The 18,128-nt window shown below is 49.7% G+C and overlaps 1 protein-coding gene across 1 annotated transcript in view; it reads left to right on the plus strand.

Moving 5' to 3' along the window:
* DYNC1H1 (dynein cytoplasmic 1 heavy chain 1) overlaps positions 1-18,128 on the plus strand; it is a 1,596,152-nt gene that overhangs the window by 1,013,449 nt on the left and 564,575 nt on the right. Inside the window, exon 62 of the mRNA XM_078660192.1 lies at positions 2,300-2,394. Coding sequence (XP_078516318.1) covers positions 2,300-2,394 — 95 coding nt within the window. The remainder of the gene's footprint in view (positions 1-2,299; positions 2,395-18,128) is intronic.

Consider the following 18,128-nt stretch of genomic DNA (forward strand, 5'->3'; position numbering starts at 1 on the left):
GGCGAAGATGGGACATCCTTTTACCCTGCCTTCTGTTTGCTTACAGAGAGGTCCCACAGAAGGGGGTTGGTTACAGCCCTTTTGAGCTTTTGTTTGGACATCCTGTAAGAGGACCCCTATGTCTTGTGAAGGAAGGATGGGAGTTACCTCTCAGAAAGCCTAAACTTGACATAGTTGACTATGTACTTGGTCTCCGCTCCAGGATGGCAGAGTACATGGAGAAGGCATCTAAAAACCTGGAGGCCAGCCAAGAACTGCAAAAAGCTTGGCATGACCAAAAGGCTGTCCTAACTGTTTACCATGCAGGACAGAAGGTGTGGGTGTTGGAGCCAGTGGCCCCAGCAGCTCTCCAAGACAAATGGTCTGGACCCCACATCATCATTGAGCAAAAGGGAGAAGTCACCTACTTGGTGGACATGGGAACTCCCAGGAGCCCTCACAGAGTACTTCATGTGAATAGGCTCAAAGCATTTTTTGACAGGGAGGACATGGGCTTGTTCATGGCCACAGATGAGGGACAGGAGGAAGAGAGTGACCCTCTCCCAGACCTGCTCACTCAGAACCCTGATGATGGGTCAGTAGATGGTGTAGTCTTTTCTGACAGCCTCTCTGAGCATCAGCAACAGGATTGTAAGCAAGTCCTTCAATCCTTCAGACAAATGTTTTCTCTGACCCCCAGTCAGACAAACTGGTGCACACATGAGGTGGACACTGGAGACAGTCTGCCTATAAAGAGTAAAATCTACAGGCAACCTGACCACGTCAGGGACTGCATAAAAACTGAACTACAAAAGATGTTGGAATTGGGAGTCATTGAACCCTAAGAGAGCCCTTGGGCTAGACCTGTAGTTCTAGTGCCTAAACCTCACACCCAGGATGGTAAGAGAGAGATGAGGTTTTGCGTAGACCACAGGGGTCTCAATGCTGTCACTAAGACAGATGCCCATAAAGAGTTCAGAGGTGTTGTTATTAATAAATATATCGTTTATTTTCATAACAACCTGTGTGGTGTCCTTTCATCTGGTATTCAAGGGGTTATATTGTGGTAAAACAGCTGGCTTCACATGCCAAAAGAGTTTAGCCTAAAGACTGCTTTTGTCCACGCTACTAGGATAGCTGGTCTATACGGTTAACATTACAACCAATCACCATAAAGGTTGTTTGGACTGATACAAGGTGATCACTAGAATTAGTGAGCATCATATATCAGGCCAACTTCTCACAACAACAACCTGCAATCATCCGAGCCCAACACCAGGTGGCGATCTAATGCACAGTATACGACTCTGCAGCTCTACATGCCAAGAACAGATGCATACTGGTAAGTAGCATTTTCCTTTCTTACAGATATATCGTTACCGAAGGTAAGTAACTTGTGCGTCACTTCGGTGCCAACTACTTCGCGCAGAGCCTACAGACGCCACCTACTCCTGGGAAGTTCAAAGGGAAGTATTTTACAGCTAGATCATACCTCTACCAGATAAGGTGTAACGGAAGGTAAGTAACTTGTCTGCCACAAAGAGACAAATGGGTAGCTCCAGTGCTAACTGATTCGGAAAGAAAAGTACGGACATCTGCGTGCTTGGGTGGCACCTATATAGGTGACTGCAGAGCCACCTGCCCGCACGCAGGGGTACTGCTCATGCGCAAGTTTGCGGATCCAGTCTGACACCTGGGAAATTCAAAGCTAAGGAATGTGCAGCTAGACGTCTATCAGATGTGTTGACTCAATTCAGAGAGTAAACCACATCATGTAATTCGTTCATGCGGTGAAGTTGTGTAGTTGACTGTGTATTTGAGTGTTTTATTCTCCCTTCTTTATTGAATATCAGACTGAGTTAATTTGTTGAAGTGTATTTATTATTATCAATATTCATGTTTAGGCTCCTTTTCTTTCTCACATATTCGGTTTGGGTATGGTGTATTGTATCATATTGATGGTATATGGTAAAAGTCCTTAATTTTCCCACTACAAATCTCTTGAAATGGTGCTAATTTTTCTTTGAAGTCTGTCTACATTTGTTATCTCCATTACTAACATGATTCAAGTGATACCTGTTCTGGTAATCAAAGTTTAATTCTGCTAGCCTTTGCTTCTGGGTAATTGGTGCCATACATGTGGCTTTGGGTGACTGTTAAAAGACCAGGTAACTGTGAACTAGGAGAAAAGTGTTAATCTTTTATTACTCCAGGTGATGTAACGGACATGTTTGAGAGAAAAACTCTTTGATTTATTATGCATTTTAAAATGATGGCCTTTTGCAAATACCCTTGGACCTATTATTTTTCATTTAAACAGGTGGCTTTCAATCGAGTGGCCCGTGGAATGCTGCATAATGATCACATCACCTTTGCTATGCTGTTGGCCAGGATTCAGCTGAAGGGCACAATTGGGTATGTATCACCTTTTCATTGAGAGAGTGTTTTGCCTGATAAAACAGATTACTCAGAATTTTTGGTAATGCCCTCAATAATGAATAATACTAACGACTGGGCCAAAGCCTTACAGACTCCCCGGGAAGTAGCTATAAGGACACGGTTCAGGCTGATTCAGCTCCGTATTCCTCACAGATCCTATGCTTCCCGAATAGCTCACGTTCGAACGGGCAACTGTGTGACTGACTAATGTGTGCAGGGCTGTGGCGAGAAAGGGTCTTTCTTCCATATATTATGGTCATGCCCAAGGATTCAAACGTACTGGCAAGGCATAACCAGAGTGATGACGACAGTAGTGGGTGAGACGGTCCCGCTAGAACCAAGGTGGCTCATCCTGGGAGTGAAGGGTGAAACGACATGGCTTGGCTGGCCTTGGCAGGAGGAGTGGCCAAGAGGAACATCGCCCGAGCATGGGAACAGTGGCAGCCCCCACACTCACAGCTTGGAAGAAAGATCTAGACTGGTGCTATGGGGTGGAACGAGTGATATATCAGAGCCTGGGTTGCCCATGTAAAAGTGAAAAGATATGGGGTGCTTGGGCTAAGTATAGAGGCCATTGGTAGACGCCATGAGGAATGTCCCACACATGCGTAGGAGAGGTGATGTTATTGTATACTCCAAGAGAATGCAGTTGTCTAATAGCCTGTAACTGCGATGAGGTGCGCACCATGTACTGTATAACCTCTGACACATGTTTCTCCTGCTATGTCAATTTGAAAATGATGAGCTGAAGCCTGTATTATGTTGAATAAAAAGATGCTACACCTGGCAGGTTCTCTGAATGCCAGGGCGGACATATTCAGCCGCCAGTGCTTGATGGACAACGAATGGCGTCTGAACTCGGACGTGGCGCAAGGTCTCTTTCAGAAGTGGGGAGAGCCTTGGTTAGATCTATTCACCACCGAAAAGAACACGCAATGTCATCAGTTCTGCGTAGTTGGAGTTTCCAAGGCGATACTCGCTCGGCTACGCTCTATCGTACGGTCTATTGTGCGCCTTTCCGTCTATACCACTTATGTCCCAGAGTGCTGAAGAAGATTCGGCGCAACCGGGGCCCAAGTCATTCTTGTGGCTCCGGATTGGGCACGAAGATACTTGTATCCGGAGCTACTCAACATGGCAATCAATCCCCCGATCCGACTGCCTCTGCGGAAGGATCTTCTGTCGCAGCTGCAGGGGACGATCCTCCACCAAACCTGTCCAGCCTCCACCTCCATGCGTGGAGATTGAGCGGCGACAGTTGACAGCCTTCGATCTTCCTCGCGGAGTCTGTGATGTCATTCTGGCAGCCAGGCGTCCCTCCACTAAGACGGTATATGCCTGCAAGTGGAACAAGTTTGTGGCATGGTGCACAGCGAGTCTGTGGATCCCTTTTCTGTCCCTCTTTCTGAGGTCCTTCTGTTCCTACTATCCTTGGCCCAGCAGGGCTCTGCTCTGGGCACTATCAAAGGTTATCTTTCAGCCATCTCTCCCTTTCTAAGGCTTCCAGATCAGCCTTCTCTTTTTAAGTCTCCGGTTGTTAACCGTTTCCTGAAAGGCATTACACACATGTTTCCTCCCATGCCGTTCATTATGCCTCAATGGGACTTAAACCTTGTCTTGACATATCTGACATACCTGGGCTTCATCCTGGACTCCTCCCTCTCCATGACCAGACAAGTCAACGCCGTCTCCTCGTCATGCTTCAACATCCTGCGCATGCTACGTAAGATCTTCCGATGGATCCCCACCGAGACCAGGAAGACGGTCACCCAGGCCCTCGTCACCAGCCGTCTGGACTACGGCAACTCCCTCTACGCCGGAACCACCGCCAAACTCCAGAAGAGACTCCAGCGGATCCAGAACACCTCAGCACGACTCATCCTGGACATCCCCCGCCGCAGCCACATCTCCGGACACCTGAGAGACCTGCACTGGCTCCCGGTCAACAAGAGAATCACCTTCCGGCTCCTCACCCACGCACACAAAGCCCTACACAACCAAGGACCAGGATACCTCAACAGCCGCCTCAACTTCTACGCTCCCAAACGCCATCTTCGTTCGACCAGCCACGCCCTCGCCGCCGTCCCCCGCATACGAAGAGCCACCACAGGAGGAAGGTCCTTCTCCTACCTGGCTGCCAAGACTTGGAACTCCCTTCCGACCCACCTCCGCCTGACCCAGGACCACCTCGCCTTCAGGAAGCAGCTCAAGACCTGGCTGTTCGAGCAGTAGCGGACCCCCCCCCCCCCCCCCCCCAGCGCCTTGAGACCCTCCGGGTGAGTAGTGCGCTATATAAATGCTCTGATTGATTGATTGATTGATTGATTGATGTGGGCTCCCTTCGAACCCCTTCATAACTGTCCTTTGCGTCTTCTCACTCTCAAGACGGCTTTCCTGGTAGCTATCACCTCTGCCAGAAGAGTGAGTGAGCTCCAGGCTCTTTCTTCCAAACCTCCTTTCCTTTCTGTGCATCCGGACAAGGTGGTTTTAAGGACCTGTCCTTCTTTCTTGCCTAAGGGTGTCACGCCCTTCCACATCGGGCAGACCATCATTTTGCCCACCTTCTTTCTGCCTCCGCATCCTTCAAAAGAGGAAGAGAGGCTCCACCGTCTGGACCCACAACGTGCGCTCTCGTCCTATCACAACAATTCCAGGTGGATGACCAGCTCTTTGTTGGCTTTGTGGGCGCCAAAAAAGGTTGGGCCGTGCACAAATGGACCATCTCTCGGTGGGTCGTTCTGTGCATCAAAGCATGCTACTCGTTGGCTAAGAAGGAGCCTCCTGTGGGGCTGCGTGCCCTCTACCAGGGCGACGGCAGCTACTACTGCCTTGGGACACAGCGTTCCCCTGCAGGATATTTGTCAGGCAGCTACGTGGGCTTCACTGCACACGTTTTCCAAGCATTACTGCCTTAACAGTCATGTCCGGAGAGACTGCTTCTTTGGCCGTTCTGTTCTCCGTGACTTTCTGGTGTAATCTTGTTCGCAGTCCCACCACCAGGGTTGGTATTGCTGGTGTATCTAGTCTAAGGTAAGGAATCTATCACTAACGTGTCTCCTTCAGATGCATAAGTTACTACTTGTGTAACAATATATCTGAAAGAGACATTAGTTGGTGATAGATTCCTTCCCGCCTCGCCCCTCCCATCCTCCCCGTTCTGGGAACTGATTTCTAGGGTTAAGGTCATCCCTTTCAGGGCCCTAGTTTCATGGCAGCAGTGGTCCGTTTCTTGCATGGCTCTGCGTTCCTGGCGCGGTAAGTCGTGTACAGAACTGATGTCAGCGCGCATGGGTGGCGCCTAAGTAGTCTACGTAACGTCATCTTGGTGCTTACGACGCCAGCGACGGACGCGGAGCCGCACGACCCCACTTACCGATGGGCAGGGGTATTGCTGACGGAAAAAAAATTCCAGATCCACTCTGATGCCTGGGGATATTCACACCTACTCCCAAGCAAAAAAAGCATAGAAAGTCGGCGAGCCTCAAAGGCTTCCTGTCCTTAGTTATGCTGAGCAGGGTGCCTCCAGCTAGTGAAGATGCTCACTCCCCTGACCAAGCCGCATTTTTGGCTGCAAGTGCAGCAGGAAAATTTGTAAGCAAAAGAGGTGGGTCCCCTCTCAGCCAGGGCCACCCCTAAGGTACCCTGAGCTGAAGTGACCCCCTCCTTTGCGAATCCTCATTATTGCTTTTTGGGACTCTAGCCAATAGGGTTAGGGATATGCCCCCTCCTGAGATGGAGTGGACATACAAAGGGTATAGGCACCCTAAAGTAAGTAGCCTATTGGCAGCTACCTTCTTACCCCTGTGACACCCTTAAAATTGGTATTTAGGGGCACCTATAAACTTTAATCCTCAGATTACCAACGATGTTCAAAGAAGAGGACAAAGAAGAGACCATCCCTGCATCACAAGAAGCCCCAGTTACTGACTTGCTCTCAGCCCTACCAGCCTATCTGCAAACTTCGAATGTTGCTGCTCCACAACTCCTCCTGTAGAGTAGCGACCTCCAAGACCCTGGGGCGACTGTCTGCCTCCATAAAGACTCCTGATCTCCCGTGGACAGCGGACCTGTCCAAAAGAAATCAAACTTTAAAGACCAAAGCTTTGCCTACGGAACCGCAAAACGGACTACCTCTGCACCCCCCCGACGCCCACAGCCTAAGTTCCAGTGACCCACCTGTCCAGTAAAGCGTTTCCAGCGCTCCTAAGCAAGAGTCCACCGTGGGGGACCCTTGCTGGACTCCAGGTCGACATCCACTTCCTCTACACTGCGCAATCCCTACCCCACACCACCACAACCTACACCAGTAAGCTGCTTCTCTACATCAAAGTACACCCCTCCACCCGTAGCCTCTGGACCTTGGGGAGAACAATTGACAGTCTCCTGATGATCCAGCACATCCAAGCTTTCCTGTGCAGCTGTATGTGTCCATTGATCGGCCTCATCACCGGAGGCTGCACCTTTTTCCTACTTCAAGATTCCCCATTGGTTTGCATAGGGCACCGGACACTGTTGGCACTCTGCACCTGGCCCCCTGTCCTGCTGGAGGTGTAAGTTTGGTACTACCTTGTGGCCCCCGTGCTTTCCTTAGCGCCCGGAGACTTACCAATCAAACTGTGCTGCTTAGCTGCAAGTAGTACCACTTAGATTGCCCCCTTTCTCCTTTGAATAACATTGGCCGTTGATACTGAGTTTGATCTCTGCACCTGGCTGCCCCTGTACTGCTGGTGGTGCATTTTTGTCACTTACCTGAACCATACCTGGTACTGTTTCTTTATCCAGAAACTCCATTTTGTCAATCGTTTACTTACCTGCATATTGCTGATAGCATTTCCTCCCATAGAATAACATTGTACTGTTGAAAAATGCACCATGCACTTTTTACATTGAAAAACATTGGTATTGCAAAACATATTTACTTTCAACAAAGTATCTTTGGATCCATAAAATAAATATACTAAAGGTAATATTTTTACAAACCATTGGTCTCTAATTTAGTCATTGAGTGTGTGTAATCGTTTCTTGCCAGTGTGTTTACAACAAAAGCTAAGCACTGCCTTTTGATAAGTATAACTTCCAAAAGGAGCATTAGTACTATTTACTTGAGCCTCTGTGAAGCCTCTGGGGATCCACTGCACTCTGTGCGTACTGTACCTCATTTTGGTATAGTATGTACAGAGCCAGCTTCCTACATTGGTGGATCAGCAGTGGGAGTCTATGACATTTCATTTGCTAAACCACTCTGACAAAAAGTGACCACAGTACTAATATTCAAAATTTCCTATAGATTCAACTGTGTTTTTTAATGGACAATTTTTACAAATTTTAAACATTCATGCTAGGGCCTTGTTTAAGAATGTATAACATTTTTAAAAGTTGAAAAGTCTACTATAGTTAGGGTAAAAGTGCTTTTTAAAAAAAGAAATCTAAAAAAACCCTACCTTTTAGTGAAATAATGGAAGATATATAGAACATGGTTGTGGAGCTCTACCTGACCCCTTACCTCCATCTTGGCATGAAGGAGCTAAGAACTCTCTGTAGACTCAAAAGTAAAACTGGTTCTAATCCTACTAAGCTCAAGCTACAGGAGCTCTTGGCAGAATATGCTAAAGAGCACCCTTCTGAAAAGGAGTACCTCCTCACAGAAGATTGCAGTGGTGATGAGGGGGACATCCTTCCTAGTCCGACCTTTCAGGCCCATTTGACGCCAGTGGGGGGCATGGTTCGCCATCACCTCCTCCCCTGGTGCTCCATCACATCAGACAGTTGGGTGCTGCAAATCATCCGAAGGGCCTACTCCCTCCCCTTCGAGGCGACCCCCCAGCCATGCCACCGCAGTACCACCGCGTGTTAGGGGATCACTTGCAACTAAGTTACGGCCCTCTTGGCCAAGGGGGCCATCGACCAAGTTCCTGGGCCAGAAGTAGAGTGTGGTTGTTACTCCCACTACTTTCTGGTTCCCAAGAAGGGCAAAGGGCGCTTACGCCCTATCTTGGACCTGCGGAACGTCAACGGCTTCCTCCGGAAGGAGAAGTTCAAGATGCTGTCTTTGGCTCAGGTCTTAGCTGCACTAGACCCAGGAGACTGGATGGTAGCGTTAAACTTGCAGGACGCCTATTTCCACATTCCTGTCCTGCTGGCCCACCGGCGCTACCTGCGGTTCACGGTAGGCCACGAGCACTTTCAGCTACGTGGGCCTCGCTGCAAACGTTCGCAAGACACTACTGCCTGGACAGCCAAGTCCGGAGAGATGGCTTTTTCGGCCGTTCCGTTCTCCAGGACTTTCTGGTGTGATCATTGGTTCGCAGACCCACCACCGGGGTTGGTATTGCTGGGGTATCTATTCTAAGGTAGGGAATCTAATACTAACTGTGAGAAGTTGGCCTGATATATGATGCTCACTAGTTCTAGTGATCACCTTGTATCAATCCAAACAACCCTTATGGTGATTGGTTGTAAGTCAACCTTATAGACCAGCTATCCTAATGGTAGCATGGACAAAGCAGTCTTAGGCTAAACTCTTTTGGCATGTGAAGCCAGCTGTTTTACCACAATATAACCCCTTGAATACCAGATGAAAGGACACCACACAGGTTGTTATGAAAAAAACCAATATATTTATTAATAACAAACACCTCTGAACTCTTTATGAGATCAGAGGGCTAAGCACATGACAATCTCTTAGGAAAAATACGACAAGTTGCACAAAATTACAATGGTGCCCTAGGGGCACGGCAAACCATATACTAAGTAAACGGAATGTGAAAGTCGATAGAAGAAATGGAGCTGTCCAGAGGCTGCAGGACCGCTGGGACTACGCTATCCTAACCTTGGGTAAGTAATAGGAGGCCCACGGGACGCGGGTGCAGAGTGTGAACTCACACGCGGGATGCGGAACAACGTCTATGGACAGTACAGTTCAAGAAAAAGGTAAGTACGGACAATCCTGACTAGTTAGAACTAAAACAACTGTGGAACTGGACACTAGGAGAGTCAATCTACCCTTGAGCACCGAAATGCTCTTGTTACCTCACCCACGGGCTGCGGGTGCATAGGTGCAAAGTAGTGTCGGGTTCCGGCGTTGAAGTCTATGGGACCTGGAAGAAAAGATGCTGCAGGCGACCAGGAGGAAGATGTCCGGTGTGATCCAAGGGTGGATCAGAGATGCTGAAGACCTGAAAGCAGAGGGGACAATGTTCACAGTCACAAGCCAGTGACTGGAGTGGAACCAGGAAGGAACCAGATGTCGTCGTCGCGATCAAGTGAAGAGTGGATGCTTGACTCTGCAGCCACATGGACCAGGAGGTGTCTTGGACGACCAGGATGGAGGCACGAGCTGTCCCACGCAGGCTCTCGCTGTCGGCGGTGTTGGTTCCGGATTCGGCTTCAACAGGCCTTGGCAAAGGCAACCCACGCGGTGAGTGGAAAAAGCGTCTGGTGCGGACTAGGAGAGTCCGGCTGCCCCTCTTTTGGAAGGGAGCAAGGGCCAGTCTGGAGCAACCAGACCAGCAGTGAAGATTTCAAGGTTCGTCGTCTAGGAGGCCACTAGCCAGCCGGCAAGTGACCAGACAACGCGTCAAGCAGCAAACAAGCAGAAGGGCCCCACGCAGATCTCGTGGAAGCTGGAGGGCTGATCTTCGGTGCAGGGGCTGCTCGGGGCTGGGGCTTCTCAATCCCCAAAGCACTTGGTCGAGTTTACCTCGGGAGTCGTGCTGGAAGCGAAGTGCAGGTTCTTTCAAGATGGACGGTCCCACGTGTCTCATCGCTCCCACGGGTCTCAGCTGTGCTGCAGATGTGAGTTGGAGGTCGGAGAGGTCTGGGAATACGGGTCTCGTCTGGCTCTGAAGTCTGGATCCTCAAGGGAAGACGACAAAGTGAAGCCGCTGGACGCTTGATGGTGCCTGCAGTTGCAGGGTGGACACTCCTTGCCCACAAGGGAGATTTCTTCAGTCTTCTGTGGAGCAGAACGTCGAAGTTCAGAGTTTCTTCTTGTAGAGTAGTTCAGGATTAATCTAATTTGGAATGGGACCAGCTCCTACCTTTATCCTGCTAAAGGGGGCTGCACTACTGACTAGGCCCCTCCCCTGGGTGGGACCAGGAAGGGGGGTGGTTACACCCCCTATCCTTTGTCCGGTTTTCGCGCCAGAGCTGGGGCAGGGATGCCCCAGCAACTGGTTTGAACCGGTGTATGCACAGGGCACCTTGTGTGCCCCAGGCATGTCTCATTCCTTTCAGGCCTATCCTACCCAATACACAAAATCCTGTCTGGGGTGGTGCTAGCACCTCCCAAGGCAGGAAACCCTTTGTCCAAACCTCCCTCGCTGGAAGGACTCCCAGCAGCAGGAGGTCAGACTTGTCTGTGGTGGCAGCATCCATTTTGTGATGCCAAGGCTCGAGTTAACTTTAACCGGGGGTTCACAGTTACATACATGTCGTGCCCCTCTAGTAGGGTGGAATGCTACCCCCGTCGCCAGAATTGGTGAGGGGGTAGTATTCCAATTCGTATGACACCTTACTCGACATGTTTTGATAATGGTATACCAGAGTTAGCATTTAACCGCGACGTTGATAATGCACTTAAGAATATATGGTATAGCGTTATCATTGAATAGCTATTAGGACTTGGTTCCGCAAGCTGCAGACGGGCTCAGCTCATGCCAGAGCACCATCTCACATAATTCCAAGCACTCTGCCTTCAGGATTGACAAGGCCTGCCATAGGAGTGACTGATAGGAATATATGTGTCCATTTTAGGGTTAGATATAGGTATACTATATCTACAGCAAAGGGTGATTACACCACCTTGCCCCAGCTGTCGTGCAGCCAGTTGTGTCAGTTTTAGGTGGCCAGCCAGGGGTGGCATAATACATGCTTCAGCTCCTGGTAGGCCCTGGGTACACCTATGCCCTGGATACCTAAGGTACACTCTACAGGGACTGATAAGGTGGCCCAGTACCAATTGGTAAATGCACCTAAAGTACATGGTTGTCAATTTAGAGAGAGAACAGCTAGGCTGTGGGTCTGATTAGCAGGCCCACAGCCAGGGAAAGTCGTAAACCAGTGAAGCAAAAAGCAAAAATCTGGGGTGACCATAGGATTGCAGACCCCACTCTACTACACGAACCTGTTACTTTCAGATGCACAAGTTACTTACCTTCGGTAACGATATATCTGTAAGAAACAGTAGTTAGTATTAGATTCCTTACCGCCCCAACCATCCTCCCCGTTCTGCGAACCGATATCTAGGGTTAAGGTCACCCCCTTTCAAGGTTCTTGTTTCATGGCACCAGTGTTGATTTTTATCATGGCTCTGCGTTTCTGGCGTGGAAAAGCTGTGTATAAGAACTGACGTCAGCGCGCGAGGTCAGCGTCCAAGTACTCCGGCGATGTCATCCCGGCGCCCACAACGCCGACGACGGACGCAAAGCCGCAGACCACACCTACCGACGCGCAGGGGTACTGCTACGCAAACATTTCCGGATCCAAACTGACGCCTGGGGATATTCTAAGTTAGGGAATCTAATACTAACTGCTGTTTCTTACAGATATATCGATACCGAAGGTAAGTAACTTGTGCGACAATCACAACAGGGATGATAGCTCTGATGATATGGGGGGGGGTAACATACCTGATCCAGCCACTCCTACAGGATCCCCTGACCCGTGGGATGATTATGCCTCCCCAGATGTCCCAAATGTCCCTCAGGATGACTTCTACCCCTCAAGGCCTTCCCCACCAGAAGACACTATAGAGTTTAATGAGTTAATCCCCAGGGCTGCACAATATCATGGGCTAGACATACATACAGACCCTGTAGAGGAAGACCTCCTAATGGATACCTTTGATAATGCACAAAGGTCCTCATCCATGTTGCCAATGCTTAAAGGATTGATTAAGCATGCTCCTGAAGTCTTCAAGGACCCAGTCAGAACTCGGGTCATTAACCCTCGTATAGAAAAAAAATATAAAGCTGCCCCCTCAGACCCAGCATATATTAAAGGTCCAGTACCACTAGACTCACTTGTAGTTTCCAATGCACGCAAGAGAGCAAACTCACAAACATCAGGTGAGGCTGCACCACCAGATAAGGAGTCCAAGCCACTTGACGCATCAGGGAAAAGAACAGCGTCTCAAGCAGCAAACATGTGGCGTATCACCAATACACTGGCATTATTAGCCAGATACGACAGGGCACATTATGACGAGTTAGTCATTAATGAGGCACCTCCCTGACAGGTACAAGAATAGAGCAAACAAGCTTATCCAAGAGGGGAAAAACATCACAAACACCTCTATTCGGTGTGCACTCGATGCAGCAGATACTGCCTCTAGGGCAGTTAACACCAGCGTTTTAGTACGCAGACACGCCTGGCTACGTATATCAGGGTTCAAACCTGAGGTACAAAGTGCCATTCTTAACCAACCCTTTGATGAGCAACACCTATTTGGACCCAACGTAGATGTATCACTAGAGAAAATGAAAAAGGATACAGACACCGCCAAATCTATGGGAGCCCTGCAGTCGCAGGCTCCCAGACGTTCATTTCGTCGCTCATCCTATCGAGGTGCCACCAGGGGATATACTTCAGACACAGCTTCTACCTCATACAAAGCCCCTACACAGTCCACTTACAGCAAGGGCTACCAAAGGGGTGGTTACAGGGGTAACAATAACAAAGGCAGAGGTAAAAATAACAACTCGCGCTCCCACTCTACCCCTGCCCAATGACTCCCTTCCCCTTCCCCCGTCCCATTCCACTCCTGTCGGGGGAAGACTCCATCAATACCTGCCAGCCTGGGAAAATATCACATCAGACGGGTGGGTGCTCCAAATAATTCAATCAGGTTATTGTCTGGAACTAACATCTACCCCCCAAACATACCACCCAGGCAGTGTCCAATGTCACAGGAACATTTAACATTGCTCAGGCAGGAGGTAATATCCCTCCTGCAGAAAAATGCAATAGAAATAGTTCCAGAGCATCAGAAAAACAAAGGAGTATACTCCCTATATTTCCTAATACCAAAGAAGGCCGGATCTCTAAGACCCATCCTAGACCTCAGACCTCTAAACATTTACATACAGTCTGATCATTTTCATATGGTCACACTCCAAAAGCCCTTCCACTTCTGGTACTAAACGACTTCCTTGTCACTCTAGCTCTCAAGGACGCCTACTTCCATATTCCCATCCACACAGCGCACAGAAAATATCTCAGATTTGTGCTAGACGGGCAGCACTACCAGTTCAAAGTGCTCCCATTTGGAGTCACAACAGCGCCAAGGGTGTTTACCAAATGCCTAGCAGTAGTAGCGGTACAAAAGGGGGTGGTGATGGACAGAGCATCTGAATCAATCAAACACTCACACCCAGTCAAAAGATCTGGGTTGAATCATCACCGTTCTTTAGCCCACTCAGCCACCCCAGTTCAGACATGGCTATATGCAAATCATTCTGACTGTGAGAAGTTGGCCTGATGTGCAGTGCTCACTATTCTAGTGATCACTATATATCAGTCCAAACAACCCTTATTGATGATTGGTTGTAAGTCAACCTTATAGACCAGCTATCCTAGTAGCATGGATACGAGCAGTCTAAGGCTAAGACTCTAGAGGGCGTGTTAAGCCAGCTGTTTTACCATCACATTACCCCTTGAACACCCAGTGAAAGGACACCACACAAGTGTTATGAAAATAAACAATGTATTTATTAGAATCACAACAACCCTGTACTCTTTATGAGGACAGGGTGCTAAGCACACAACAAAACTCTTATGAAAATACTTAAGTTAGCACGTTATACACAAATGCCCGAGGGGCACGAAAAACCCTATACTCTAAAAGTGGAATGCGAATTACTAGCAGGTAAGTAACAGTACTAATATGCTTTGGAATCGCTAGGACTTGACTAGGGAATCGTTAGATTACTTCTAGGAGACCTAGGGGACTCGGGTGCAGAGTGTGCACTCTCACGCGGGATGCGGGACAAAGTCTATGGAGGCTAGTAAAGGCAAAGTTAGTGTTCACGGGCGAACCCGACCTGGTAGGGAGAAAACGACAGTGGATCCTGACCCTTAGATAGTGAGGCTATGCTGGGACACCGAAGTGCCGAAGTTACCTAGCCCAGGGGCTGCAGCTGCATAGGTCTGAAAAGACGTCTGGGATCTCGTTGCCGGACCAGGAGCCTGGAAGAAGGAAGTTGCTGGCAGGCGACCAGTGAAGGAAAGTTCGATGGATCCAAGCCTGGATCAAGGAAGAAGGAAACCTGAAAGCAGAGGGGACCAAGTTCTTGAATCACTAGCCAGTGATTAAGTGGGCACCAGGATGGCACCGGGCGAAGTCACCGCAGTCAGGTGAGTGGGCGCTGCTGGGCTCTGCAGTCTCTCGGACCAGGAGGCGTTGTCGGCGACCAGGATGGAGGTGCGAGCTGTCCCACGAAGGTTCTTGCTGTCGACGTCGCTGGACCCAGGATTGGGCAACAAGTCTTGGCAAATGCAAGGCCCACGCGGTGGACCTAAAATGGCGTCTTGGGCGGACCAGGAGGGTCCAGGGGACTTCTCCGATGGAGGGAAGCAAGGGCCAGTCTGGAGCAACCAGACCAGCGGCAGTGTTGTCGTCGGGCGTCGTTCGGAAGGCCACAAGCCAGCGGGCTAGTAGCCAAACAACGCGGTGAGCAGCAAAAAGTAGAAGGGCCCCACGCCGATCGTGGAGATGCTGGGGGGCTGCTCTTCGGTGCTGGAGCTGCTCAGGGTGGGGGCTTCTCGGACCCCAAAGCACTCACCAGGAAATTACTCGGTGGGCTTGCTGTGCAGAAGTCGTGCAGTCTTGGCGATGGCCGGTCCCTCGAGGTCTCGTCGCACCCACGGTTCTCAGCTGTGCTGTAGAGGTGGGTAGAGGTCAGAGGTGCCAGGGAAGCCGGGTCTCGTCGAGCTGGGCAGTCGGATTCCGGAGGAAGGACGTGCAGCAGACCGCAGTGTTCTTAGATGGTGCCTGCGGATGCAGGGTGACTACTCCTTAGCCACAAGGGAGAAATCTTAGGAAGAAGTCTTGAGTTCCTTTCGTAGAAAGTAGTTTCAGGATTCAAAGATGATCTGATTTGGAAGGGGGCCAGTCTCTACCTTTATCTTGGAAAAGGGGGCTGGCACGCGACTAAGTCCTGCCCTAGGGGTGGGACCAGGAGGGGGGTGGTTACACCCACTTCCTTGGCGGGCTTTTCCCCAGCACAGGGTCTGGAGTGTCCCTGGAACTGGTTCCAGCCAGCCTATGCACAGTGAGCACCGGGGTGCCACGTGCAGTCACCTTCCTCTAAAGCCCTGCCTACCTACAATACACAAAACCCTGTCTGGGACGGTGCTGGCACTGCCCCTGGCAGGAAACCCTTTGTCCTTATCTCCTGCTCTGGGAGGACTCCCAGCAGCAGGAGGGCAGACTTGTGTCTCGGTGGCAGCATCCATTTTGTGGAGCTGAGGCTCTGTTCGACTTTAACCGGGGTTACAGGCTACATGCATGTCGTGTCCCTCTAGAAGGGTGGGATGCTAACCCCCTCGCCAGAATTGGCGAGGGGTTAGTATTCCAAGTCGTATGACACCTTACTCGACATGTTTTGATAAAGCGATACCAGAGTTGGCATTTAACCGCGAGGATTATAATGCACTTAAGAGTATATGGTATGCGATATCATGGAAACGGCTAAGGGATAGATCCCGAAAGCCGCAGACAGGCTCAGCTCATGCCAGAGCACCATCTCACACGATTCCAAGCACTCTGCCTTCAGGATTGTTAAGGCCTGCCATAGGAGTGACTGATAGGAGATCTGTGTGTCCATTTTTAGGGTTAGATATAGGTATACTATATCTAAAGCAAAGGGTGATTACACCACCTTGCCCCAGCTGTCAAGCAGCCAGTTGCGTCAGATTTGGATGGCCAGCCAGGGGTGGCATAATACATGCTGCAGCCCCTGGTAGGCCCTGGGTACACCTATGCCCTGGGTACCTAAGGTACACTGTACAGGGACTGATAAGGTGACTCAGTATCCAATTTAGATATGTACCTAAGGTACATGGAATCCATTTTACAGAGAGAGCAGTAGGCCTGGGGCCCTGAATAGCAGGGTCCCAGGTCAACTAAGTCAGAAAACCAGCAAAACACCAGGCAAAAAGTTGGGGGCAACCATAGTCAGGGATCTACCTTCCTACACTGACCCTGTGCCTAATGGGAACAGTCCAGCCCGAACTGCCAAGCCAGGTTTTCCCTGGACCGGAAACAAGCTTCCGAGGACCGGTTTCTGGCATTCCAGCCGTCTTCAGCCCGGCTTGCTTGAATCCAGTGGCAAAGTGAGCAAGGGACTCACGTCTGAGCATACCCTGCCACACTTATGGCGGCCAAAAGCGGTACAAAAGGGGATGGTGATGGACGCTTTGTTCGCCCTAAGTGTGGCAGGGTATGCTCAGACGTGAGTCCCTTGCTCACTTGGCCACTGGATTCAAGATAGCCTGGCTGATGAGGGTTATGAATCTGAAACCGGCCCCAGGATGCTTGTTTCCGGTCCAGGGAAGACATGGCTTGGCAGTTCGGGCTGGACTGTTCCCATGAGGCACAGGGTCGGACTGATTTGCATATGGCCATGTCTGAACTGGGGTGGCTGAGTGGGCTAAAGAATGGTGATGGATTAAACCCAGATCAGTTGACTGGGGGTGAGTGTTTGATTTGCTCAAACGCTCCGTCCATCATCCCCTTTTGTATAGCAGTAGTAGCAGCACACTTAAGAAGACAACATATTCATGTCTTCCCATATCTAGACGACGGGCTCATAAAAGCCAGCTCATACAGCCAGTGTGTGCAACACACTCACGCTACTATTCAACTGCTTCACGACTTGGGATTCACAGTAAATCACACCAAATCGCATCTACAACCCTCGCACATACAACTGTATCTTGGCGCTACAATAAACACCCAACTAACACTAGCTTATCCCTCTCCAGCCAGGACAACAAGTGCACAAACTCTCCTAACAAAATTCAAACCGCAACACTTGCTACCAGCTCGAGTGTTCATGCTGCTCATAGGAATGATGGCATCTTGCATATTTGTAGTACCTCACGCAACACTGCAAATGCGTCCACTTCAAGAGTGCCTAGCACGCCAAAAAAACAGGCTCAAGGTCAATTGACAGAGCTAGTGTTGGTAGACGGTCGGACTCATCGTTGTCTGCAATGGTGGAACACCAAAAACCTTTCCAAAGGGCGACCGTTTCTAGAGCCATTTCCTCAAATAGTCATGACATCGGACGCATCGCTCTCCTACTGGGGAGGTCACCTACTGCATCACACCATGCAAGGCAGGTGGGCACCGCAACATAAGTTAATCCACATCAATCAGTTGGAGTTGCTAGCTGTGTTTCTAGCCCAAAAAGCATTTCAAACGCAAGTATCAGGCAAAGCTGTCATAGTCCGCACAGACAATATGACAGCGATGTACTACATAAACAAACAAGGGGGAACACACTCTCTGCAGCTCTCTGTTGGAACAGCAGATATGGATATGGGTTATACCGCTAAAGATCTTTCTCTTAGCCCAACACGTCCCAGGAGTACAAAACACTATGGCAGATCTGCTAAGTCGACAAACACAGCAGATCCACGAGTGGGAAATGGATCCACAAGTTCTTCATCCGTTCTTTCAAATGTGGGGACAACCTCAGATAGAC

Source organism: Lissotriton helveticus, chromosome 9 (assembly GCF_964261635.1).
Source record: "Lissotriton helveticus chromosome 9, aLisHel1.1, whole genome shotgun sequence".
Classification (NCBI taxonomy): Eukaryota; Metazoa; Chordata; class Amphibia; order Caudata; family Salamandridae; genus Lissotriton; species Lissotriton helveticus.